The sequence below is a fragment of the Mercenaria mercenaria genome, chromosome 5, assembly GCF_021730395.1.
Source record: "Mercenaria mercenaria strain notata chromosome 5, MADL_Memer_1, whole genome shotgun sequence".
NCBI classification, from domain to species: domain Eukaryota; kingdom Metazoa; phylum Mollusca; class Bivalvia; order Venerida; family Veneridae; genus Mercenaria; species Mercenaria mercenaria.
The window spans coordinates 66,626,535-66,650,536 of record NC_069365.1 but is presented as its reverse complement, the minus strand read 5'-3'; the positions used below and the strand labels follow the sequence as shown (position 1 = coordinate 66,650,536).

The 24,002-nt window shown below is 37.1% G+C and overlaps 1 protein-coding gene across 1 annotated transcript; it reads left to right on the top strand.

The window, feature by feature from the left end:
• The first annotated feature begins 650 nt into the window (after positions 1 to 650).
• Positions 651 to 17,689, top strand: LOC123557482 (glycine receptor subunit alpha-2-like). Its single transcript, XM_045348961.2, has 9 exons — positions 651 to 975; positions 2,049 to 2,113; positions 8,675 to 8,742; positions 10,187 to 10,422; positions 10,999 to 11,081; positions 13,773 to 13,922; positions 14,450 to 14,686; positions 15,227 to 15,372; positions 16,767 to 17,689. Exons 1-9 carry the CDS (start codon positions 893 to 895, stop codon positions 16,938 to 16,940), a joined length of 1,242 nt encoding a protein of 413 aa, XP_045204896.2. The 5' UTR covers positions 651 to 892; the 3' UTR covers positions 16,941 to 17,689.
• Positions 17,690 to 24,002: the final 6,313 nt, after the last annotated feature.

The window sequence follows — 24,002 nt, the reverse complement described above, 5'->3', positions numbered from 1 at the left end:
CCACTGACAGTTCTTGTTTGTCCTAATGGTAACAGCGAATGACACTGTTCTAACCTTACCATAAATGTTACAATTAAGGACTCATCTGTTTACGTCCTTGTTACAACAAAGCCAACTTTGTCATAAAAGATACAAAAAATATTCCATCTGATTTGTAACAAATAAAAATGGCGAAATGTTTGTACCTGGACATTGATTGCAACATTTACTGTTAACGTGTAAATCTCAAGACGTTGCCGTTACGGAAAAATGAACAAAAAACTGAATTGCCGTTTCTAGTGCTATTTTTACAAACTTAAATAAGTCCACCATTACCATTATTCAGTTTTCAAGAAGAAATATGTCTGGAAAATTCGACTTAAAGTTTACGTTTGAACGATGCATGTACGGAGTAGTAGTGTAGTGAATTTGATCTTATACCCCTAATAGACCTTTCTAACGTAAACGTAATTACGAAACGGAATACTGAATTCGTAAAATTTTAGGCTAATTTGTGGTCTAGGGGAGACAATTTCATCCAATAGTAATGCAATAGTATCTCCCTTAGACCATTATTTGCAAATAACATTTACGAATTCAGTATTCCGTTTCCGATTTACGTTTACGTTAGAAAGGTCTATTATCTGTCCAAATCGTCTATATTCTAGAGAATAAGATTTTCAAATTAACTAATCGGATACCGGCGGCTCTCAAGATTCAGTGTATCTGAGTAACTGAGTACAGATTTGTGAAGAATTTGTCTGCGGAAATGCTGGATATACAATCAACTTCATGAATATTGGAAAAACATGATAATGAAATATTTCAGAAAAGCTCACTGAGTCGATCACTGGCCGCCATTGCCAAAATGTTCTATACATTGTGATTATGGAGAATATTTTGTCTTTGAACAATGGGATACGTTAATATCAATATGCGTTTTTTGTTGCTATTTCTTTGCGTAAACATCGTACATGGCCAGGATATCAAAAAAAGGTAAGATTAGTTTAGATTTTCATTTATAGTTATGTAAAAGGTTTTTTGTAGGAAGTTGTCCAAAGTGGTTTTACAAACAATATAAAGAATATATAGTGGGAGATTAGTCTTAGTTGGGTGACGGGAATAATATAACGTGTCCGTTCGGGATATAGAATCCTCACTTATCATCAAAGGTTTATTATTTTATAAAGTCAGATGAAGCGACAAAAACCTGCATATTCAAAGTTAAGTTTTGTCATTTAAAGAAAACTAGTGAAAAAAAAATGTACATGAATTGTCGTTAGCTCACATGAGCACAAAATGCCCAAGATCAGCTATTGTGATCGTACTGTGCTCGTCGTCGTATGTCGACAACTATTTGACTGTTAAAACTGTAGAGGTCATAATTTTGGCCCAACATTAACGAAACTTGGTCACAATGTTACCCTCCATAAAATATCGGACGACTTCGTTATTGGGGTATCTGGGATCATAAACTAGGTCACTAACTTGAGTCAATCAACAGGAAAATCTTGTTTACACCAAAGGCCACCTTTTCTACTTGGTCTTAATAAAACGTTGTCAGAATGTTTGGCTCAATGAAATCTAGGCCAAGTTCGAAACTGGATTATCTAGGTCAAAAACTAGATCTCAAGTTCAAATCAAAGAAAGCCCTAGAGGTCACATTTTCTACCCGATCTTCTTGAAACTTAGTCAGAACGATTGTCTCTTTAAACTCTATGATGATTTTAACTGGGTTACTTGGGTAATGACCTACCTGATTTACATGATAAACATGAAGAGCATGTATGAATTCTACTTTTAAATAATTTCACAGAAGTGCCCCTTCCCTACCAAGTTCGTTCAAATTATTCCAGTTTGGTCTAAACATCACCACAAGGCGTCGCCTTTTCATAATTGTATGTATACATTTCCTTCATGCATATAGTGGAAACTTTACAAATATTCCTTGTTTCAAAGTAATTTTACAGATATTTTCTATGTACGACTCTCTGAGAAAATCATTTAAGCAATCTATAAACTCAGTTGAGCTATTTAGGCCCACCTTGACCCTCTTGTTTCTATTTCAGGACCGATATTCTGAATCTGTTGAATAAGGTGGCGATAACGAGAACACCACCAAACTATGATACCGGTAAGAGCCTTATAGTTCCTTTATATATAATAGTCTGACAGAAAAGAAATAAAACTACCGAAAAATAAACTGAGCCGCACCATGAGAAAACCAACATAGTGGGTTTGCGACCAGCATGGATCAAGACCAGCCTGCGCATCCACGCAGTCTGGTCAGGATCCATGCTGTTCGTAAACAGGTTCTCTAATTGCAATAGGCTTTGAAAGCGAACAGCATGGATCCTGACCAGACTGCTGGTCGCAAAGCCACTATGTTGATTTTCTCATGGCACGGCTCAACTATTAGATCATTAAATTCAGATATTGTGTATAATTATTATGATAGCGAAGAAATGAAACTACTGAAAAATTAAATCATTAGACAATTTAATGCTAATATATATGCTTTCAAGACCTCTAAAGTAACGGGGATGTTTTTATCAGAACAAAGAATGTTGGTATCTGTTAGAGAAGGTGTAAACAAACTGTTTCGGATATTTAAGGAAAGATAAGTAAGCTCGGTGCGTTTTGTATAGATAATACAAAACATGTTATTTCAGGTATAACACTGAGTTTGGAGAGTTTTCTTGCCATTTGTGCTCAGAAACAGTTAGTCAAGTTGAGACTGGCCTCCGCATTAAGTCTTGTTACCTTGAACCCAGGTCTCATCGTCGAGGGCAGACTCTGACCTTAAGATAATTTCATTAATCGTTATACTATAGGCTTCAGGAAATGGATCATAATCGATAATCTGTCAGATGAATGAAATGCCGGAATGATCTGTTTATATATCGTGTGATGCACGCTTCCGGTTTTTTTTTCTCTTCTGGTACAGACGGCGAGGGACTAGATCTGAGTAATAACGTTTCGTTTAATCTCAGAAAAAATTATATATTCACTGCGTACCAGAGAAGCACGCAAACGTTGTCAGATTCTACATATTTTTTTCTCAAACCTTTCTTCTAAGTTATACTACAACCAGCTGTAAGTGCATGTGGTAAATTATTTTATACGGCTTCAGTGAAAGAAGGGAGATATCTTAAATTATTTATACTTTACGACTAAAAATGTATTTTCATAAGGTTTAAGTTACATCGCAATACTAAACAAAATCTGACCTCAATAGAGACACTGTCATTTTTAAGAAAACTGGAAACTAAGGTAATTATTCTACATTGTAAAATTAATCCACCTAAAATGAATCAAAACTGCAACTAAGAAAAAAAATTGAAGCATTTTAAAGAATTGAGCCGCGCCATGAGAAAACCAACATAGTGCGTTTGCGACCAGCATGGATCCAGAACAGCCTGCGCATCCGCGCAGTCTGGCCAGGATCCATGCTGTTCGCAAATGGTTTCTTTCATTGCAATAGGCTTTGAAAGCGAACAGCATGGATCCTGACCAGACTGCGCAGATGCGCAGGCTAGTCTGGCTCCATGATGGTCGCAAACGCATTATGTTGGTTTTCCCATGGCGCGGCTCATTTCTACATTATGGCTATTTATTGAAGATTTATGATCGTGTTTCTCATAGTTACTTAAAACAGTTCTGCAATAAATTACTTTAAGTAGATCGAGATGGTATAAGGCGTCGGTAAATAGATATGATTGATAATCTGTCAGAGTGAATGAATTTCCCAGAATAATCATTATCTGTTAGATCACGTGACAAGCCTCGGTAGTATTTCTCGCCTGCTTTCACGCTACAGTCCTATGCACAAGGTACACTGTTCCTGAAAATATCACTTTTCCAGCATTGAATCAGTATTTCACAGTACTGAGAAGGTTATGAGAATACTGATTAATAAGGGCCATCCATTAATTGGTGCCATACGGTCCATATAGTTAAAGACAACAGTCTTTTATTGCTGACAAGCAAGGCAGGGTACCTACTCAGGCTACAGGGTACCTTGTGCAAAAGGGGTAGCTAGTAGCTAGGGTATATTGCTCGAAGCGCAGGTTGTTTCATATTTCAGTCACGTAGGAGAGAGAAAAACCAGTTTTTATTGTTCAATGTTTGTACATTTTGAATAACTGATTTTACTGAATGTTTGAAAATAATTCTCAACCGCTCCTTGAAGAAATCGTGTGATTTTGCTTATCAGATGCTGAAAGTTCTGGGTTTCTTCCAGGAAAAATAAAAAAGCTTCGGCAGTTTCTAAACAATTAAGTACAAATAAATACAAGGTAAATTTGAAGCGGCTTGAAGCGTTCTGCCTCTGACGTAAAGGTTTATCAAACCAAGCACATGCATGTTAATATAAAAAATGATAAGGTATTTCTAAGTAAAGTTCGCAACACTGCATGCGGACACTTAGGCAGCTGAATTTTTTATTTTTAAAAATAGATTTCTGTTTTTTGTTTTGTCTTTTTATTTGTTTTTTTGTTGTTGTTGTTTTTTTGTTAGGTCGACACAATAAAAGTCATATGGCGAGTTTTCCGTAGCTTTTCGTTTTTGAGGAGGAAGACTCCAGAGGTCCATTCGGGTATTAATTCATCGCGGGCGGGCACCTGGGCACCTGGGTAGAACTTCCCAGGTGGTTGGTTTTCTCACTTTAAGAATGTTATAAAAAGTGTTTTAAAAAAGAAAAATTGCTTCAGAACCAGTACCAAAGTTGAAAGACAAGAAATGATTTCTTCTTTATGGCTATATATATCCAAGATTTACAGTATTTATCAGTCTCAGATCACTGCTATAAATCCGTTATGATATAGTCTTCTGTAAATAGATATGATTGATGACTCCGTCAGAATGATTGAATTACCAGAAATAATCCTTATCTGTGAGACAGTGCTTTAGGGCATAGCGGATTTTAGGGTATAGAGGATAGGTTGATAACATTTGTATTTAGACTTTATTTTAAATTTTCATAATCATTCTTTTACTGGCATGCAGACATACATTCTGACATACTTTTTAAATGTTTGCTTATTGTGTTATTTTTCATATGTCATCAAATGAAAATCGAGGCTACTGACTAAATCAGTGTATAAGTAAAAACACATCAGTGAATGAAGTGTTTGATAGAAATTTAAAAACCTGACTGTTTTTGGAAAGAGAAGACATTATTATTCTGATTTAGAGTAAAAAAAAATCTTGGGAAGTTTCTTTATATGTGGATTTTAAACTAATAATTGAAACAATGACCAAAGCTATCCTGTTCACCTTAAATCAGGGCACATGTAAACATTGGAATTTCTATAAAAAGCTGAATGCTTTTAAAAGAATAGCTGTTTTCTGTCTGATATCTATCTTCCATTTTATTTAACACCTGCTGGGGACCTAGACTTTGCGCGTCAACTAGCAGGAATGTTAAACGAGTAAAAGGTAGCGGTAAAAAACAAGAAGGAGAATGGTTAAAAGCAGGTTAAAAACAGGGCAGTTGTATTTAAGGTGAGATGTGCTCAATCTGTCTTACAGCCTGACTGAACACTGGCCCAGACGAGTTGACAACATCTGAAGGCAAGGCATTCGAATGATATACTGTACGAGGGAAGAATGAACATTTATGATAGTTGGATGAGGGTGATACTTGATAAAAACTACTAGAGTTCAGTTCTTTGAATTAGAATGCAGGAAAAAATAGTTAGATATCCGCTATACTCTAAAGCACTGTATTTTGTCTGCTTTGTTCCTGATATCTTTATTGCTTATTGGCGGCATAGGGACTTGTGTCATAAGTTTCCGTTTCATCTCAAAATAAAATTTTCATTGCGGAATTCCATCAAAACGGTTATCAGTTAGATGTGAAGCATGTAGTTTCTTAGGAAATTCAAAATCGCTGAATTTTCAGCCACTCAGTTTTCGTGAGATCTTGTTTATGAAAGTATTGGTTTTCACCGAAGAAGATACTAAAGCTGGAACATGCTCAACAGAATTTAGTTAAAATTGGTCTTGAGACGTTTTGTCTAATTATTAAAGGTGTGTATGTGGTGGTGGTGGGGGGGGGGGGGGGGGGGGGTTAAGGCGTTGGACGCTTAATCCAGGGGTTGTTGGTTGGAGCACCACTGGGGTCACGACCACGCCCTCTCATAGGACACAGGTACTGATATTTCCAGTAAGCTGACTCGACATCACAATCGAGCAAAAAAATAAATTAGTATAAACTACATAAACTAATCATAGACTAAAGCTATTTACGGTGTTCCGATAGGGCCATCGCACTGTCATACTGTCGTCCCTGCAGATGTAAGAAAGAAAGTTCGATTATTTATCCCCCCACCAAAGGTGAAGGGGATATTAGAAATGCTCTCCGTCCGTGCGTCCGTCCGTCCGTCCGTCCGTGCGTCCGCAACGATATTTGTCCGGAGCATAACTCCAAAAGTACTTGAGGGATTTTCTTCAAACTTCATACACTGATAGAACACATTGGGAGGAAGTGCAGTGTGCAAGAAAAATAACTCTACCTTGCCTATTTTTTGAGTTATTCCCCTTTATCTTATTTTCTTAAAAAATTTGTCCGGAGCATAACTCCAAAAGTACTGGAGGGATTTTCTTCAAACTTCATACACTGATAGAACACATTGAGAGGAAGTGCAGTGTGCAAGAACAATAACTCTACCTTGCATATTTTTTGAGTTATTCCCCTTTATCGTATTTTCTTAAAACATTTTGTCCGGAGCATAACCCCAAAAGTACTGGAGATATTTTCTTCAAACTTCATACACTGATAGAACACATTGGGAGGAAGTGCAGTGTGCAAGAACAATAACTCTACCTTGCCTATTTTTTGAGTTATTCCCCTTTATCATATTTTCTTAAAGAAATTTGTCCGGAGCATATCTTCTTCATGCATGGAGGGATTTTGATATATCTTGGCACATACACTGATAGAACACATTGGGAGGAAGTGCAGTGTGCAAGAACAATAACTCTACCTTGCCTATTTTTTGAGTTATTCCCCTTTATCTTATTTTCTTAAAAAAAATTGTCCGGAGCATAACTCCAAAAGTACTGGAGGGATTTTCTTCAAACTTCATACACTGATAGAACACATTGGGAGGAAGTGCAGTGTGCAAGAACAATAACTCTACCTTGCCTATTTTTTGAGTTATTCCTCTTTATCATATTTTCTTAAAACATTTTGTCCGGAGCATAACCCCAAAAGTACTGGAGGGATTTTCTTCAAACTTCATACACTGATAGAACACATTGGGAGGAAGTGCAGTGTGCAAGAACAATAACTCTACCTTGCCTATTTTTTGAGTTATTCCCCTTTATCATATTTTCTTAAAGAAATTTGTCCGGAGCATATCTTCTTCATGCATGGAGGGATTTTGATATATCTTGGCACAAATGTTTACCACCACGATGCGGAGTGTCATACGCAAGAACTAGGTCCCTAGGTCTAAGGTCAAGGTCACACTTAGAGGTCAAAGGATACAAGAATAAAAACCTTGTCCGGAGCATTTCTTCTTCATGCATTGAGGGATTTTGATATAACTTGGCACAAATGTTTACCACCACGAGACGGAGTGTCATGCGCAAGATCCAGGTCACTAGGCCTAAGGTCAAGGTCACACTAAGAGGCCAAAGGTCAGATACAAGAATGACTTTGTCCGAAGCATTTCTTCTTCATGCATGGAGGGATTTTGATGTAACTTGGCACAATTATACACCATCATGAGACGAAGTGTCATGCGCAGTTCCCTTCTTTAGAAGTACTTCCCTTTGTTGTTACTTTAAATAGCTTTTATTGTAACTTTTTCATTACTAGTCGTAGGGAAAAATCGAGACCACTTTTCTGTAGTACAACAAACATGCTTAATCCAATTTTGAGGTGTATTTTGACCAGTCTCTTCCTGATAAAGATTTTTGTGTGGACTTGCAATTTTTTTTTTTTTTTTTTTTTTTCAAGATTAACTTCCCTTAGTTGTTACTATAAATAACTTATATTGTAACATTTTTATAATTGACCCTAGGGAAAAAACAAGACCACTTTTCTGTGGTACAGCATAGATGTTACTCTCCAGTTTTAGGTGTATTTTATTAATTTTATTATATATAAGGTATCTCTACCTAGTAAGGAGTTTTTTGTGGACTTTAAAAAACAAAAGACTTACAATGATTACTAAACAACCACAAAATTAACATTCCATTTGCAAATACAGCTGCTAGAGTAAAGAAATTTGCTTTGACGGGCATATATTGTGACATTCTGGCACTCTTGTTCCCTGTTAGCTTTCCATTCCTTCTTTTTACAGTAGCCATATAGAAAAACATCATAGTTATACTCTTCATGAAAATTAATAAAATTTAGCAGTAAACCACCTCACTACTGACTTATTCTTTCTTCCACATCTTAAAACCCCTGATGCGGACCACATCCTTCAATTATGATATGCCCGGTGGGGGGATTAGCCATGTCTGATATGGCTCTTGTTCATTTTGGCTTGATTTCAGATGAAGAGGGTTTTATCTGTTGGTCATATGTTTTACATTCTAGGTCCGATGCCTGTATCTGTGGGTGTTATCATGGTAATGTCAAACCAGTATCATAAACATATGTCGTTTTAACGATATTGGTTCGCTGTGTAGATATATTTGTTGATGTCTTTGTAATCTTTTTTGAAATGTATTACAGCCGAGCCAGGAGTGGTTTTTTGCTACCTAGATGTCAATCAAGTGGACAATATACGTGAAGCCAACATGGTCAGTTGAATACATTATAATTTGTATATATAATATGTTTATGATGCCGCGCTGGGGCGAGGCACACATTGTATTGGCACAAAAGTGGTTAAAATATACATGTTTTGTAATATTGTAAATCGGAAATAAAACTACTATTTATTGGTCTTTAAAGTTAGACTGTATCTGCCTCCTTTATCTGCTCTGAATTACTTTAACCTTACTCATATTATGTAGAATTCTGTTATTACAGTTTATAAATACATGTCTATAAACTAAAATACCTCCTCAAAGTTTTGAAAATGAACAGGTGGTCTATTTCTTTGCGCGGATAAATGGGAAAACAAAATGTAACATTGCACGACAGGTTATATAAAGGTGTTCCGTTTGGACCATCGAGGTTTTAATTCCTTAATCCAATACCCTCGAAAGTCAAAATCACGAAACTATGATGGTGAAAGTCGAAATCACGATGTCGAAAACACGAAACTATGATGGTGGAAGTCAAAAACACGATGGTGAATCTCGAAATCATGTCGAAAACACGAAACTACGATGATGAAAGTCAAAAACACGATGGTGAAAGTCGAAATCACGTTGTCGAAAACACGATACTACGATGATGAAAGTCAAAATCACGTTGTCGAAAACACGATACTACGATGGTGGAAGTCGATATCATGAAACCACGATGATGAAAACGCGGTATCATTTCGCATTTTCACCATCGTGATTTCGTCATCGTGCTTTCGACTTTTATCATCAAACCTTCGACTTTCATCATCGTAGTTTCGACTATCATCATCGTGCTTTCATTTTTAGACTGTTGTCATCGTAGAAATCACAAAATTGCGATGATGACAGTCGAAACCGCGATGGTTTAACTTACGTTGTAAATCACGATGGCGAAAACCACGAAACTACAATGACGAAAGTCGAAAGCACGCTGACGAAACCACGATGGTGAAAACTCGAAATGATATCGCGTTTTTATCATCGTGGTTTCGACTTGCACCGCCGTAGATTCGAGTTTTCATCATCGTATTTTGTGATTTCGACTTTCGAGATAAGAATATCGATGGTCCAAACGGAACACCTTATTATAAACTTACAAACGGAGTTTGGAGATTTGATTCAACATTACATGCAACAATACCACCGGTCATTGTTAAGACAAATGCTAGAGATTGCGCTCCAAACTGTGCCTGGTGTTGAGTTTAGCATTATTGCTTTAGGTGGGCGGTGGTGTCGCTCGCTCAACCCAGGGGTCGTGGGTTTATGCTCTACTAGGGTCACGACCACGTGTTTTTCATATGACAGCAGTACTGGTTTTTCCAGGAAGCGGACTCGGGAGGGGTTCCGTTAAGGTTTTATCACAATCGAGCTAAAATAAGATAAACTATCATCGCTTAACGTTAACCGTACATACACGTCCTTTAGTTAGCTTATTTTTGGCTTTTTAAAGGATTTCACTGTGGACATGAGTCTCCATTTGACATGGAAGAATGCCGAACTAATGAACCAGATCAGCCGGCTGAACATTGACATCGACTATCTCGACTTCGATGCTCTCAATATGGAGAAGGTATGGGTGCCGGATATTTATTTTCCCAACGAGAAGAAAGCCGCAGTACATAACATCATGATGGCAAATAAAATGTTGAGGTTATACAGGGACAATACTGTCAGCTATAAAATAAGGTATCTTCTTTCGTCATAATAGTTTTGCGGAATCATCGGGATATTAGATAGATTTGTTGACACAAGCATTCGTGGTCGGGTGGTCCAGTTCCCGGATTCTGAAGCAGTTGCCTCTCACCTCTGAGGGTTCGAGATATGTTCATGTCATCATGTGTGGACGTCATCCCGTTGGTTCGCAGAATGTCGGTTGTTCTTCCTATGTGCCCGCTGATGCCTGAACTAGTGTCCGGAGGGGCTACTTCAGTAGGGTCTCCCGACATCTTCAACCCCCCACCAACCAAAAAAAAGAAAAAAAAAGAAAAAGAAAAAAAAGCTTTGGACAAAAAAGTCCTCACACGCGTAATCAGTAATAGTTTTCTTGATTTTGTTTTGTTTTACATATGAAAGTTAAGTGATACTATCTAAAATGTAAACAAGAAAAAATGTGCTACACTCTTTTCGTTCTTGGTTTTCTTCTTTGCACTGATAGAATCCTTATTTATTTTGACAAAAAAAATGTTAAGATTTTGTCTTTCTACAAACAGTTGGTCACTATTAAACAATCGAGTAAAAATGTGTAAACTATACTTATTCTAGGGTGTCGGTAACCCTCAGCTGTAAGATGGATCTACGGAAATATCCATTTGACAAACAAGTGTGCTCTATCCTTATGGAAAGCTGTAAGTGAACTTTTAGTCCCTTACCGTTGATATATGAGCCGTGCCATGGGAAAACCAACATAGTGGGTGTGCGACCAGCATGGATCCAGACCAGCCTGCGCATCCGCGCAGTCTGGTCAGGATCCATGCTGTTCGCTAACAGTTTCTCCAACTCCAATAGACTTTAAAAGCGAACAGCATGGAGCCTGGCCAGACTGCGCGGATGCGCAGGCTGGTCTGGATCCATGCTGGTCGCAAACCCACTATGTTGGTTTTCCCATGGCACGGCTCATATGGTTTAGTTTATACATAATTTATTTTAGGTCGATTGTGAAGGAAGTTCTATAACTTATATTAATCACTCTCGACACCTCATTCCTGATGGAATCCATCGCCAGGAGAGTATGAGAGAAGAGGCCATTTAACCTTTTAATGCTGATCGCCACGCAAGGGAGTTACTGGTACCATTTTTCACGTCTTTGGTATGACGCGGCCGGGGATCGAACCTACGACCTTTCCCACTCTAAGCGGACGCTCTAACACTAGGCTATCGAGGCGATATGGTTTGTCCTCCATCTGTCCGTCAATCCGTCACACAAAGCGGGATCATGCAGTATAAGATATTTTTCGTTAAAATTGGTACATGGATAGATTGCAGTACGAAGATTATGCGTATTTTTTTCAAGTTTATTTCGTTGCTAAACCATTAGTCCTAAAATATGACAAAAATGCCAAGATGGGATCCTGCAATTACTAAAAGTACAAGCTATTTTTTTTATATAACTTTGTACATACATAGCAATATGTAGAGCATGGCCGTCCTTTCATTTTGTTGCTATGGCAACAAATAGTCCAAAAATATGACAAAATGCTGATCTTATGATAATTTAAAAGAAAGAGATTTTTTCTTTAAATTTGGTGCATAGAAAGAATGTAATATGGAGAACATGCACGTCGTTTTCATAAAAAAAGCCTCCTTATTGTCTTACAGTTACCCTTGAGCCAGATATTTCCACCCGCACCTTCAACCAGTGACAGATTCTTATAGTTTTGTTTGTTTAGGCCTCACCAAATTAAAAAGTTGTTCATCGGATTTGCCGCTCGTATATTTTCAGAAGCACAAAAAAAATAATTTTTTTTTGTTTTTGGCTTGCGCTCGCCCCATTGAAAAAAATCAATCCAAAATTTTTTGGTGTGCTACCTTTTACGGACGTAAAAGTGTATAAATGCTTATAATTCCAGTCCTAGATTGTTCTCAAATGGATTTTAATCAAAATAAATACATACTACGCACACATTGTCTGTAATAAATCATAACAGTTATATTTAGTTGCATTAAAGTTGTTTCCCCTTTATGCAGTATGCCATTTTCTTCAAATGTTTACCAAATTACATGCTAAAAAATCGATTTATTTCATTGAAAACTGGATGAAGAAAAGCTTACTACTTTATTTGATAACATCAATCTACATTATTTTGGTAAGGGTAAATACTTATTGATGCATGTCACTTATCTGTTTTTCCTGTCCAAATGATCAGCATTTGGCAAATGATTTGCATACGAAAGTTGGTGCGGTAAGGAATTTACATTATGAGTTGTTTTCAGAACCGTTTCGATTTTCAAATTTTCCAATCATTTAGTTGACTAATGTTAATGCTAATGCACGTTAATCTCCATTTCAGACTTTAATTGAGACTTTGTTTCAACAAATTTAATATGTTATGAAAGTTTAAAGTTAGAAAAAGAGCTGTAGGCTACAAGAAGACATCATGCTCGACTTTTCTGAATTAGAGCTTTGCCAGTAAAAGGGGCATGATAGTCAGAAGCTTTGAAAGTACAGAGCTATAGGTCATTATATAAAACTTAATATTTGATGTATCAAAAACTTTGTAAAGTCAGCTAAGAATGCTACATTTTCATCTATAGCAGTAAATATTCAAGTCACATAATTATGTATGCGATAAGTATGGTGTAAGGTTATATATGCATTGTTGTTTATTACATATTTTCTAACAGCATTTTCAAAAGCATGCATTATTTGATTACAGTGTACTGTATGACACTGTTAATACATTTTTTTCAGATTTTCTCAATCCCTGGGGACTTACTTTTTAATTTAAAAATGCTATGCATTCTATTTTAAGGTTTTTATTAGTCAGCCGAGAGCCAAATGAAGATAAATATATTTCTTCGCTCTTCGCTCGCTCCTGATTTTCTCAAAAACCTAAACAAATATTTCAATTATTTTTTCGCTCGCCGCCTCAATTTTTTCAGAAAAAAATCCGATGAACAACTTATCAATTTGGTGTGGCCTTAGGGTTTAACGCCGTTTTTTCAACAGTATTTCAGTCATGTAACGGCGGGCAGTTAACGTAACCAGTGTTCCTGGATTCTGTACCAGTACAAACCTGTTCTCCGCAAGTAACTGCCAACTTCCCCACATGAATCAGAGGTGGAGGACGAATGATTTCAGTCTTACACTCCGGGGTGTGCTGTAATTTATGAATAAATGCATTAATTAATACGTTGCTATAACAAAATAGTGCTTAAAAGAAATCATTCGTTTTATCGCAATTCATAATATGCTATGCAAGAAAAATAATCTATCACTGGTTGAAGGTGCGGATGGAAATACCTGGCTCTCGGGTAACTGTTTTGCGGTAACGAGGCTCTTTAGTTTAGTTTTTGACTGTTTATTATCTGTACTTCAGTTGGATACACAGCAGACAAGTTGATTTTATTTTGGGACGAGTCGGAGAACAATAGTAGCCCACTGTTTACGGCCAACATAAAGGAACTGCGGCAGTTCAGAATGATCGATACAGACTATAAGAATTTCTTCAGATTCCACGACATCACTGGTAAATAAATACTTCAGATGTAAATAATCTTATTGAAAAAAGTATGGAATCAGGTTTTTCTTATATAGTACATTTTTGAACTGGAAAATTTTCAGTATAATTTCAGAGATGATATTGAACATTTGTGTATTATTTACCAATCAATAAATTACAAATTTCAGTTTAGAATTAGAAAATTAAACAAAAGCAGACGTCAAAGTAATTAAATTTTTAATCAAATTGTGACAGCATGCATGGTGCATTTCCGCTACATGATGACAAACATAAGAAGCGGACATGCAGCATTTTGTTCAAACCTACAAATTTTTGGCAAATAAAAACCGATTTTGTGAAAGAATTTTTCAAGACTTAAGTTGCCCCTAAAATCAGCTGTTTTCTGATCCTTCAGACCGCAAGCTTCTGTAGAAATGGTCCGATTATAAAATAGTTTGACAAGAAAGTGGGACTTCAAATGAAATTTGTAACTATATATTTTTCATTTCATATTCTTTAACCATAAATTTTGTCTATTTTTTTTTTTATCCCAGGCAACCACAGCTGTCTGCAAGCCGACTTCCACCTTGTACGGAACATTGGGTATTACGTTATACAGATGTATGTCCCCAGTCTCCTGATAGTAACGCTATCCTGGCTGTCGTTCTGGTTGAACGTCAATTCCATCCCTGGGCGTGTCACACTCGGCGTCCTCTCTGTACTCACTATATCCACTCAGAGTTCCAGCGTCAATGCATCACTCCCTCGCGTGAGCTACACGAAGGCTATAGGTATAAGAAATTACTCATTATTGTGTAAATCCTGCTTTACCCTAAGACAAACGGTGCAACGGTTCTAGTTGGCAAGGAAAAGCCTCTGTACCATTAATTTCCAAGAAGCGAATTTCTTGCACACCGGACTGCCATGCCGTTTCCGGTGATCTTACCCATGCCGGCAAAACCCTTCATGTAAATGATCAAATCGAGTTTTTTTTTTCGATAATTCTTAATTGTTATCATTCGAAGTCAGTCCTTTCAATATCTATGTAACAGAATTTCGCTTAAGACGGTGCTAGGGGCGTGATGGGTGTTGCAATTTCCAGTATTTCTCATGAACACTCATTTAAACCGAGCCTGCTATAATTTTTGCTTGGTTGCAGTCTATGCTTCCAAAAAATCTTCTTACAAATTTTGTTATCACTTTTTCCTTTCCTGCTTCCATGAATTTATTGTTTTAATCGTGTTGCCGAGTGAAAAGATCCAAGTGAATTATATGCAGCTGTTATACTGATCGCTTAATGAAATGTTTCAACCTTTTTTTTTCTGTTTTAGATGTATGGATGGCAACATGCCTAGTGTTTGTATTCGCAGCATTAATAGAGTTTGCTGTGGTTAATGTGCTTAGCCAAAAGGTTCCAGGGCGACGGTTCTCTCTCGCGACATTGTTCCTGGTACAGGGTGAGAAAGACGAAAAAGATGTAAGTTTTTATAAACAGATGTTTTTTTGGCACCTATAACCACCAAATTATCCAGCCGAGAATGAAAAAACAAACAAACAAAATAACACCTCCAGTGTATCGATCGCCCTCCCGCATCGCTCAGCGCCATTTTGTTTCTTAATAGAACGTAATGACGCGACGTTGCGAAGCGTAACGTTTGGCGTTCCGCCAGACGTCGCTGAATTACACCTTCTTCACCTTAAAGTGTGCTTGTCGTTAAAATTGTGATACTGATATTCTTATTGTTGTAGATACTGTGTTTTAACATTTATGTAGAAGGCCATATTGGAAATAAGTTGTATGTATACTATGTACTCTTAATATGTCACCTTCTTAAAATAAAGTTATTATTATTATTATTATTATTATATGCCTCCGTGGTTTCAGTTTTATGAAGGTTATGCGATATGAATAGAGGTACTTATACCGATAGATTGTCAATGTCTCTTTCTACTTGCCGATTTGTATACGAATTTCTTTACAGAGGTGGGAACCAAAAGTAGTATCAGTGACTAGCGACGTAATGGTATGGTGATATGTTGAAAAATCTATATATTCGTCAATTACAGGATCAAATTAATCGAAGCGTTTTCAATATGCATTTGACGGCGTGAAGTTTTAATAAATCATTTCACGCCGTCTAATGCATATTGAAACCGCTTTGTGTAATTAAGAGCCGTGTATAAAAACTTGATGCCATGCAGTCCAGTGTAAAGACGTTTAACGCAACACGAGTTCGTTCAGTGTAAAATGAAACGATTCATTAAAGCTTGGCACCGTCTAATACTGAAACCGTATTGTGTAATTTGGAGCGGCGTATCAAAATTTGATACATACTGAAACCGTATTGTGTGATTTGGAGCGGCGTATCAAAATTTGATGCCATTCAGCCAAAGGTGAAGCAGTTTAACGAAACACGAGTATGTGCATTGTAAAAGGTTTAAATAAGAGTTTGACCTGTTGTGAATATAGATTCTGGATCAGTTTTACATAAAAATATCTTAAAATTTGTCCTAAAACCAATCTAACATAGTTTAAGCTTTGTCAAAAGTATGCTTCATGAAACAGACTCAGTAATAGAAATAATATTGAGAAAATTAACAAACATCAAAAATCTCCGAGTTAATTATTGATGATATAAAATCAATGTTAACATGATTATGTTTTTAGACAGTATGTCAAAATAACATGTATTTCACTGTACATTGCAAGTTTTGTTTGTTTGTTACGCAATCACTGTCAGCTCATGATTTTTTGATGCCATGTCCTCAGATATATCATTTTCATTAGCATGGGCTTCTCGTTCCTACGCCTGCCCCTGTCAAATCAAACATTTCATTCTTTTCTAATGAATCCCTATTTTTCCGCTGCAGACAACAGTGGATCAGGACGGCCGTGTATCAATAGATAGCCGACAACAGCCTAGGAGCAAAGTGGTGCTGTGTTCAGCGTACCTGGATATCGCGTCAAGGGTCATGTTTCCAGCAGCGTTCGGGATCTTCAATATGATCTACTGGATATACTACCTTAATGTCACAGAGTACTAGAGTCCCGTTTAGGCCTAGCTAACCTATTACCAGCTTGAGGCAGTTCTTCTCGAGAAGAAAATGGGAGAATTTCATTCTGTCTGCTCAGTTACAGAAAATATGCTTTGTTTGATGCAGATGGGGTGAAAGTTTAGAAAATACAGTTGACCTTATGCTGAAAGACAGTTGAGCTTATATTTAAGACTGTGAACAATGATGACCTGGCTATAGTAACTATTAGGGTCATTTCTGCTTTAAACATTTAAGTGTATTTTAACCTTCACATGAAGTTCAGCTTTAAATAAAACCACTGTTTGGTTTCCACTATGTCTTTATTCAAGTCGAATCTATGCATCTAGTCTTTTTAAGTGTAAACATGAGAAAATATTTTCAAACTTTGTTTTGTCTACAGATGATGTGGCTGATTAGGTGTAGGTAAATTTTGGTTGTTAGAAGCTATAAGATGATTTATATTGTGTGTAGTTAAAAACTAGTGAAAAAAATGGCTATAGATAGTTCCATTTTAGATACATCTGAATTCAGAAAAGCAGTTCATTCAGTGTGATAAATCACAGGCCATACATGAATGTTTAATAAAAACTAGAAATAACTGTTTTGAGTTCAAATACTATTGATCAATGTAGCTATGTCTGCAGTGATAGGTTACAGAAGGAGATTCCATCATATTTGCTACATGGCCATATTCACATTCCTGTGTTTTCATCTTTTATAGACGTTTACTAGACTAAGTAAATTTTTTCTCTTCAGTACTCATTGTGTTGTATTTTTCCTGAACGTGCTTCAGCAGCCATCTGTAATAAGCAGTCAGTCAGTCAGTTAACTTCCCTCAACTTGCCTCAACCAGCCAGTCTGGGTTGCTCAAAAGGCTGGCTGTATCATAAAGTTTGACTGTACTGACAATGTTAACAATAAAATACCCTCTTCATTTAATAGGTAATCAGAAGTTCTTTTTTTTTCTAGCATGCAGATAAGTACAGATAAAACTAGAGTTGTCACAGGAGTGACGAATTATACCCCCACAATATGGCCTTGTCACAGAACTAAGCCAATGTCAAAGCTGAACTTGCTTGACCTTTGACCTACTGACCTCAAAATCAATAGAGGTCATCTGCTGGTCATGATTTACCTCCCTATGAAGTTTCATGATCCTCAGCCCAAGCGTTCTCAAGTTATTGTCCGGAAAAGGTTTAAATGACCTTTGACCTTTAGAACCCAAAATAATTATGGGTCATCTGCTGGTCATGACCAACCTCCCTATTAAATTTCATGACCCTAGTCCGAAGCGTTGTGAAGTTATTGTCTGAAAACTGTTTAACTGTTTCGTGTTATTGTGACCTTGACCTTTGACATACTATCCTCAAAGATGAACATGGCCTGTATTTAATCATGTTACACCTGTGTACAAAAAATTAAGATCCTAGACCCAAGCGTTCTCAAGTTATCATCTGGAAACCGTTTAACTGTTCCGAGTCATTGTGACCTTGACCTTTGACCTACTGACTTCAAAGTCGAACTTGACCTGTATTTCATGATGTTACATCTGTATACCAAAGATTATGATCCTAGGCCCAAGCATTTTCACGTTATCATCCGGAAACCATTTAACTGTTCCGAGTCACTGTGACCTTGACCTTTGACCTACTGACCTCGAAGTTGAACTTGACCTGTATTTCATGATGTTACACCTGTGTAACAAAATCTATGATCCTAGGCCCAAGTGTTCTCAAGTTATCATCCGGAAACCATTTAACTGTTCAGGGTCACTGTGACCTTGACCTTTGACCTAATGACCCCAAAGTCGAACTTGACCTGTATTTTCTGATGTTACACCTGTGTAAAAAAAATATTTAAATCAGTCAAGCCTTTTATGAGTTATCATCCGGAAACCATGAAAACCAACAGACCGACCGACCGCCAAGCTCACTCCTATATACCCCCCCCCCCCCCCAAACTTCGTTTTGTGGGGTTATAATGAGCTAGAGCTGCTTTTGAGAAAGCGTATGTCTCCCACAACTGCCTAATCATCTGAATAGTAGTATATGAGTAAGCCATGCACCAAGACCTCAACTGCCTTATCATCTGACATTATTAGGTCTTTGGGCATAAATGACTCCTATACTACTAATATTTAGTAGTATACGAGTTCTTTATGTGCCCACTGACCTGAGCGTTTTTTGGTAATTAAAGGGCCATAATTCCGCAGTGCCTGGGCTGATTTCTACCTAATCATCTGAATAGTAGTATATGAATCAAACATGCACAAAGACCTCAACTGTCTAATCATCTGACATGATTAGGTCTTGGGGCATAAATGACTCCTATACTACTGATTATTAGTGTACGAGTCCTTTATGTGCCCCAAGACCCGAGTGTTTTTGGTAATTCAAGGGCTATAATTTCAAAGTGCCTGTGCTGATTTGGCTAGTTATTGAGGACAAAATTTGTGACAGACGGACACAGACAGACAGGCAGGAGTAAATCAATATGTCTCCCACCACAAAGTGGTGTGGGAGACATAAGGCCTTAAAAAACAAGTGAATGAAGTATTGCCATGCAATACAAAGTCCCCTAATTTTCTCTATTGTTATTTATAGCAGGAAGGTCTAATACGGGGAGTAGAAACTCCGTATAAATCAATACATTTATCTGTATGATGCTGTCGTCCATACCTATAAATATCGACCAGTCGTCAGCGATCGATATTTTGTTTTCGCCACTATCGATTAGCGTGTAATTAGCATATTACCTCATGTTAATCATGGAGCTATATAACACTTATTGTTCAAAGGGTTTACCAGTCACATGTTAAGTGGCGATAATTAGATGATCAGAGATTGATCTAAAGGGATTCTGAAGCAAAAACAGCATGCGACTGCATGTGGTGATATGCTTAATTATTATGAATTAACTCGAGCTCACTTCCCTGAAGAAATATTTTACCACGTAACTTCAAACCTCTATCAACGGGGCCGATTTTTGTTGGAGTTGAATAAAAAAAATGGAAAATAACAGAAAGCTGACACTTTTCTTAATCTTGTAGAGCCATAATTATAATTATTGTTTATAATGTCAGATTTCTACATACAGAAACAAACATTCTTCTTGAAAGTAGGGAATGTTTCAAACGAAATTGTTGTTTAAACTCCAAAAAATAGTTTAATAAAATTAATCTTAAAACTGATGTGTGAAAAATACAATTTAATGAAATTAAAATAACAATATTTTTTTTTAAATAGGCCGACAACGAAGTTACATTTAGTATTCCGAACTTTTAGATAAAACTGCAGAAAATCATCTAGGTTTAACACGCATTTAAATGGTGAAGAACAGAGCAATATAATAAACAAATATTTTCACAGGGCGAAAAGTAACATTAATGTAGATATTTTCCATTTAAAAACAGATGCAGGCAATAATTTCATGGCAGAACTTTTGTTTTCAACAAAAAATTCAACAAATGCTTTCCTAGATTTTCACTGAAAGGACGAGTTAAACTGTAAGGCGTAAGTGTTTGAGTAATAGCAGAATAACCTACGGCATACGCTTCGATTGGACGTCAGCATAAGATAAGATAAATGCCGGTTTCCAGTCCCCGTATCAGTTGTTCCAGTTTATAGTAACACCACAGGGAAGTTAATCCTAAAAACAAAATCTATATAATATAGGTCCAAAAATAACTCTTTACCAGGTAGAGATAAGTCAAAATACACCTAAAAATTGGATATAACATGCAAGTTATACCACAGTAAAGTGGTCTCGAGTTTTCCTTACAGGCAGTAATAAAAAAGTTACAATATGAGATATTTATAGTAACAACAAAGGGAAGTAATTCTAAAAGCGAGGATGCCTCATGGTGGTGAACATTTGTGACAAGTAACATCAAAATCCCTCCATGCATGAAGAAGAAATGCTCCAGACAAATTCATTCTTGAATTTGACCTTAAGTGTGACCCTGACCTTAGACCTAGGGACCTGGTTCTTGTGCCGGACAATCCCTTTCATGGTGGTGAACATTTGTGCCAAGTTACATCAAAATCCCTCCACGCATGAAGAAGAAATGCTCCGGACAAAGTCGTTCTTGTATCTGACCTTGTGACCTTGACCTTAGACCTAGGGACCTGGTTCTTGTGCATGACACTCTGTCTCATGGTGTTGAACATTTGTGCCAAGTAATATTAAAATCCCTTTAAGAATTGTTGAATTACAGACTGGACAGGAAAAAAGCCCTTTTGAGTGTGACCTCGACCTTTCAGTTATGGGCCCGGGTTTTGCGCAAGACACGTTGTCTCATCCAGGGGAATATTTGTGTCAACTGATATTTAAATCCTGTTTTGCATGACAAAGTTATAGACCAGACAAGAAAAAATTCCTATTGACCTTTGTTCTCCAAGTGTGACCTTGACCTTTAAGCTAGGGTTCTGGGTGTTGCACATGACACGTCATCTCATCATTGGGAAAATTTATGGCAATAATATTGTAATCCCTTGATGAATGACTGAGTTATTGACCGGACCGGAAAAAAAACCTGTTGACCTTTGACCTCAAATTGTGACCTTGACCTTTAAGATTGGGGTCCGGTTTTGTACCTTACAAGTCGTCTCATCATGGGGAATATTTGTGCCAAGTAATATTAAAATCCCTTAATGAATGACAGAGTTATGGACGGGACACAAAGCAGACTCTGTTCATGCCAAATAAACATTTGCCTGCCAAGTGTGACCTTGACCTTTGAGCTAGGGGTCTGAAAGTTGTGCAAGACACATCGTCTTATTATGAAGTATATTTGTGACCTTGACCTTTAAGATTGGGGTCCGGGTTTTGTACGTGACAAGGGGAATATTTGTGCCAAGTAATATTAAAATCCCTTCATGGATGGCAGAGTTATGGACCAGACAGGAAAAAAGCCCTATTGACCTTTGACCTCCAATTGTGACTTTGACCTTAGAGCCAGGGGTCCAGGTCTTGCGCATGACATGTTGTCTCATCATGGGGAACATTTGTGCCAAGTAATATTAAAATCCCTTCAGAGTTATGGACCAGACACGAAATTGCGGATGGACGGAAAGACGGACAGAATGATGGACGGAAAAGTGCAGTCCTATAATCTCCGAACCTGGTTTTCAGCTAGTAGGGGACTAAAAAGTTCTTTGATTCTGGTAACATGCTAAAAAAGTTAGGGTAGGTAGGTCAGAAAAATTTGTATTTTTTGATTTTTGTTTTATTAAGTGAGACTTTTCGGAAATTTTTTGTGTGCCAAAAAATGAATACAAATAAGGGGGTTATGCCTTTAGAGCATCGGAAAGTTAATTTCTAAAATCACTGACCATGTTTAAAGTATAACAAGATCTCTGCCAAGTGGGGCAATATACGCTTGAAGGGTTACATCAGAGGATGGGAGCAAAATTTAAAGAACTTGACTGTTGAAGCCCAAAGGGGAGGAACAGCAAAGGGAAGAAGTTCCAAAAAAATTTTAAGTCCACAAAAAAATCCTTACCAGGTACAGGTATGTCAAAATACACCTAAAAATTGGAGGTACCATCCATGTTGTACCACAGAAAAGTGGTCTTGGTTTTTCCCTACGGCTTATAATAAAAAAGTTTCAAAATAAGCTATCTATAGTAACATAAAAGGGCATTAAAGCAAGTCATCTGAAACATGCGCTCTGTACGTCATCTCTGTGCGGTGAACATTTGTGCCAAGTTTCTTTGAAATCCTTCAAGCACTTCAAGAGTAACTGTAACAGAACAGACACAAAACAAACTGATATGACATTTGACCCCTAAGTGTGACCTTGACTTTGAAGCGAGACATCAAAAACATGCGCTCTGCACGTTGTCTCGGTGTGGTGAACATTTGTGTCAAATTTCTTTGAAATCCTTGAAGGGGTTCAAGAGTTACAGAGCAGACACAAAATTGCTAACGGACGGATGGACAGACGGATGAACACCGGGCGTATAACATAATATGTCCCTTCAGGCAGTTTTTCAACTTTTCGTTAAAAAGTTGAAAAAAAAAAATTCTCCAAGGCCATAAAAACATTTAGGGTCGGTCCAAAAATTTCAGGTAGGTCAGGATACCGGAAACAAACAATTTTTTTTTACGCCTAATAAAGTGCCTTCTTAAAACTATAACAGTCCAAAACTTTCAAGATGTATACCAGAACAAGAGATCACAGAGTGATCTTGGCGCCCACCATTGACCCATTTTTGAATGTTCCAAATTTAAGACTAGCTCTAGGTCAAAATCAAGGTCAAACTTCATTTCGGTACACAAAACTGTGCATGTGGTCCATATTTGAAAGCTGTAGCTTGAGAAATGTGAAAGTAGGTCACTAGATCAATTTTAAGGTCAAAGTTCATTTTGGTACATAAAACTATTCATGTGCTTCAAATTTGAAGGCTGTAGCTTAAGAAATGTGAAAGTAGGTACTAGGTAAAAATCAAGGTCAAATTTCAATTCAGAACACAAAACTATGCAAGTGGTCCAAATTTGAAGTATGTAGCTTCAGAAATGTGAAAGTAGGTCACTAGGTCAACCCCAAGGTCAAAGTTCATTTTGGTAAACAGAACTATGCACGTGGTCCAAATTTGAAGGCTGTAGCTTGAGAAATGTAAAAGTAGGTCACTATGTCAAAATCAAGGTCAAATTTCATTTCGGAACACAAAACTATGCATGTGGTCCAAATTTGAAGTCTGTACCTTCAAAAATGTGAAAGTAGGTCACTAGGTCAATGTCAAGGTCAAAGTTTGTTTCAGTACACAAACCTATGCATGTGGTCCAAATCTCAAGGCTGTAGCTACAGAAATGTGAAAGTAGGTCACTAGGTCAAGATCATGGTCAACTCATGTCAAGGCTCATCTTGTCACTCAAAACTATACATGTGGTCCAAATTTGAATGATTTAGGTTATGGACAAGAAGATTTTAGAAGTTTTTCCCTATATAAGTCTATATGAACCATATGACCCCTGGGGTGGGGCCATATTTGACCCTAGGGGGATAATTTGGTAGAGAACCACTATATGATACTACATTACAAATATCAAAGCCCTAGGCTTTGTGGT

What these genes read in the sequence shown, in the direction of transcription:
- LOC123557482 (XM_045348961.2), top strand. Translation starts at nt 893, where the DNA reads ATGGGATACGTTAATATCAATATGCGTTTTTTGTTGCTATTTCTTTGC. An exon ending in ATATACGTGAAGCCAACATG is followed by an intron (nt 8,743 to 10,186) that starts GTCAGTTGAATA and finishes GGCTTTTTAAAG; the next exon opens with GATTTCACTGTGGACATGAG. An exon ending in GTGAGAAAGACGAAAAAGAT is followed by an intron (nt 15,373 to 16,766) that starts GTAAGTTTTTAT and finishes TTTCCGCTGCAG; the next exon opens with ACAACAGTGGATCAGGACGG.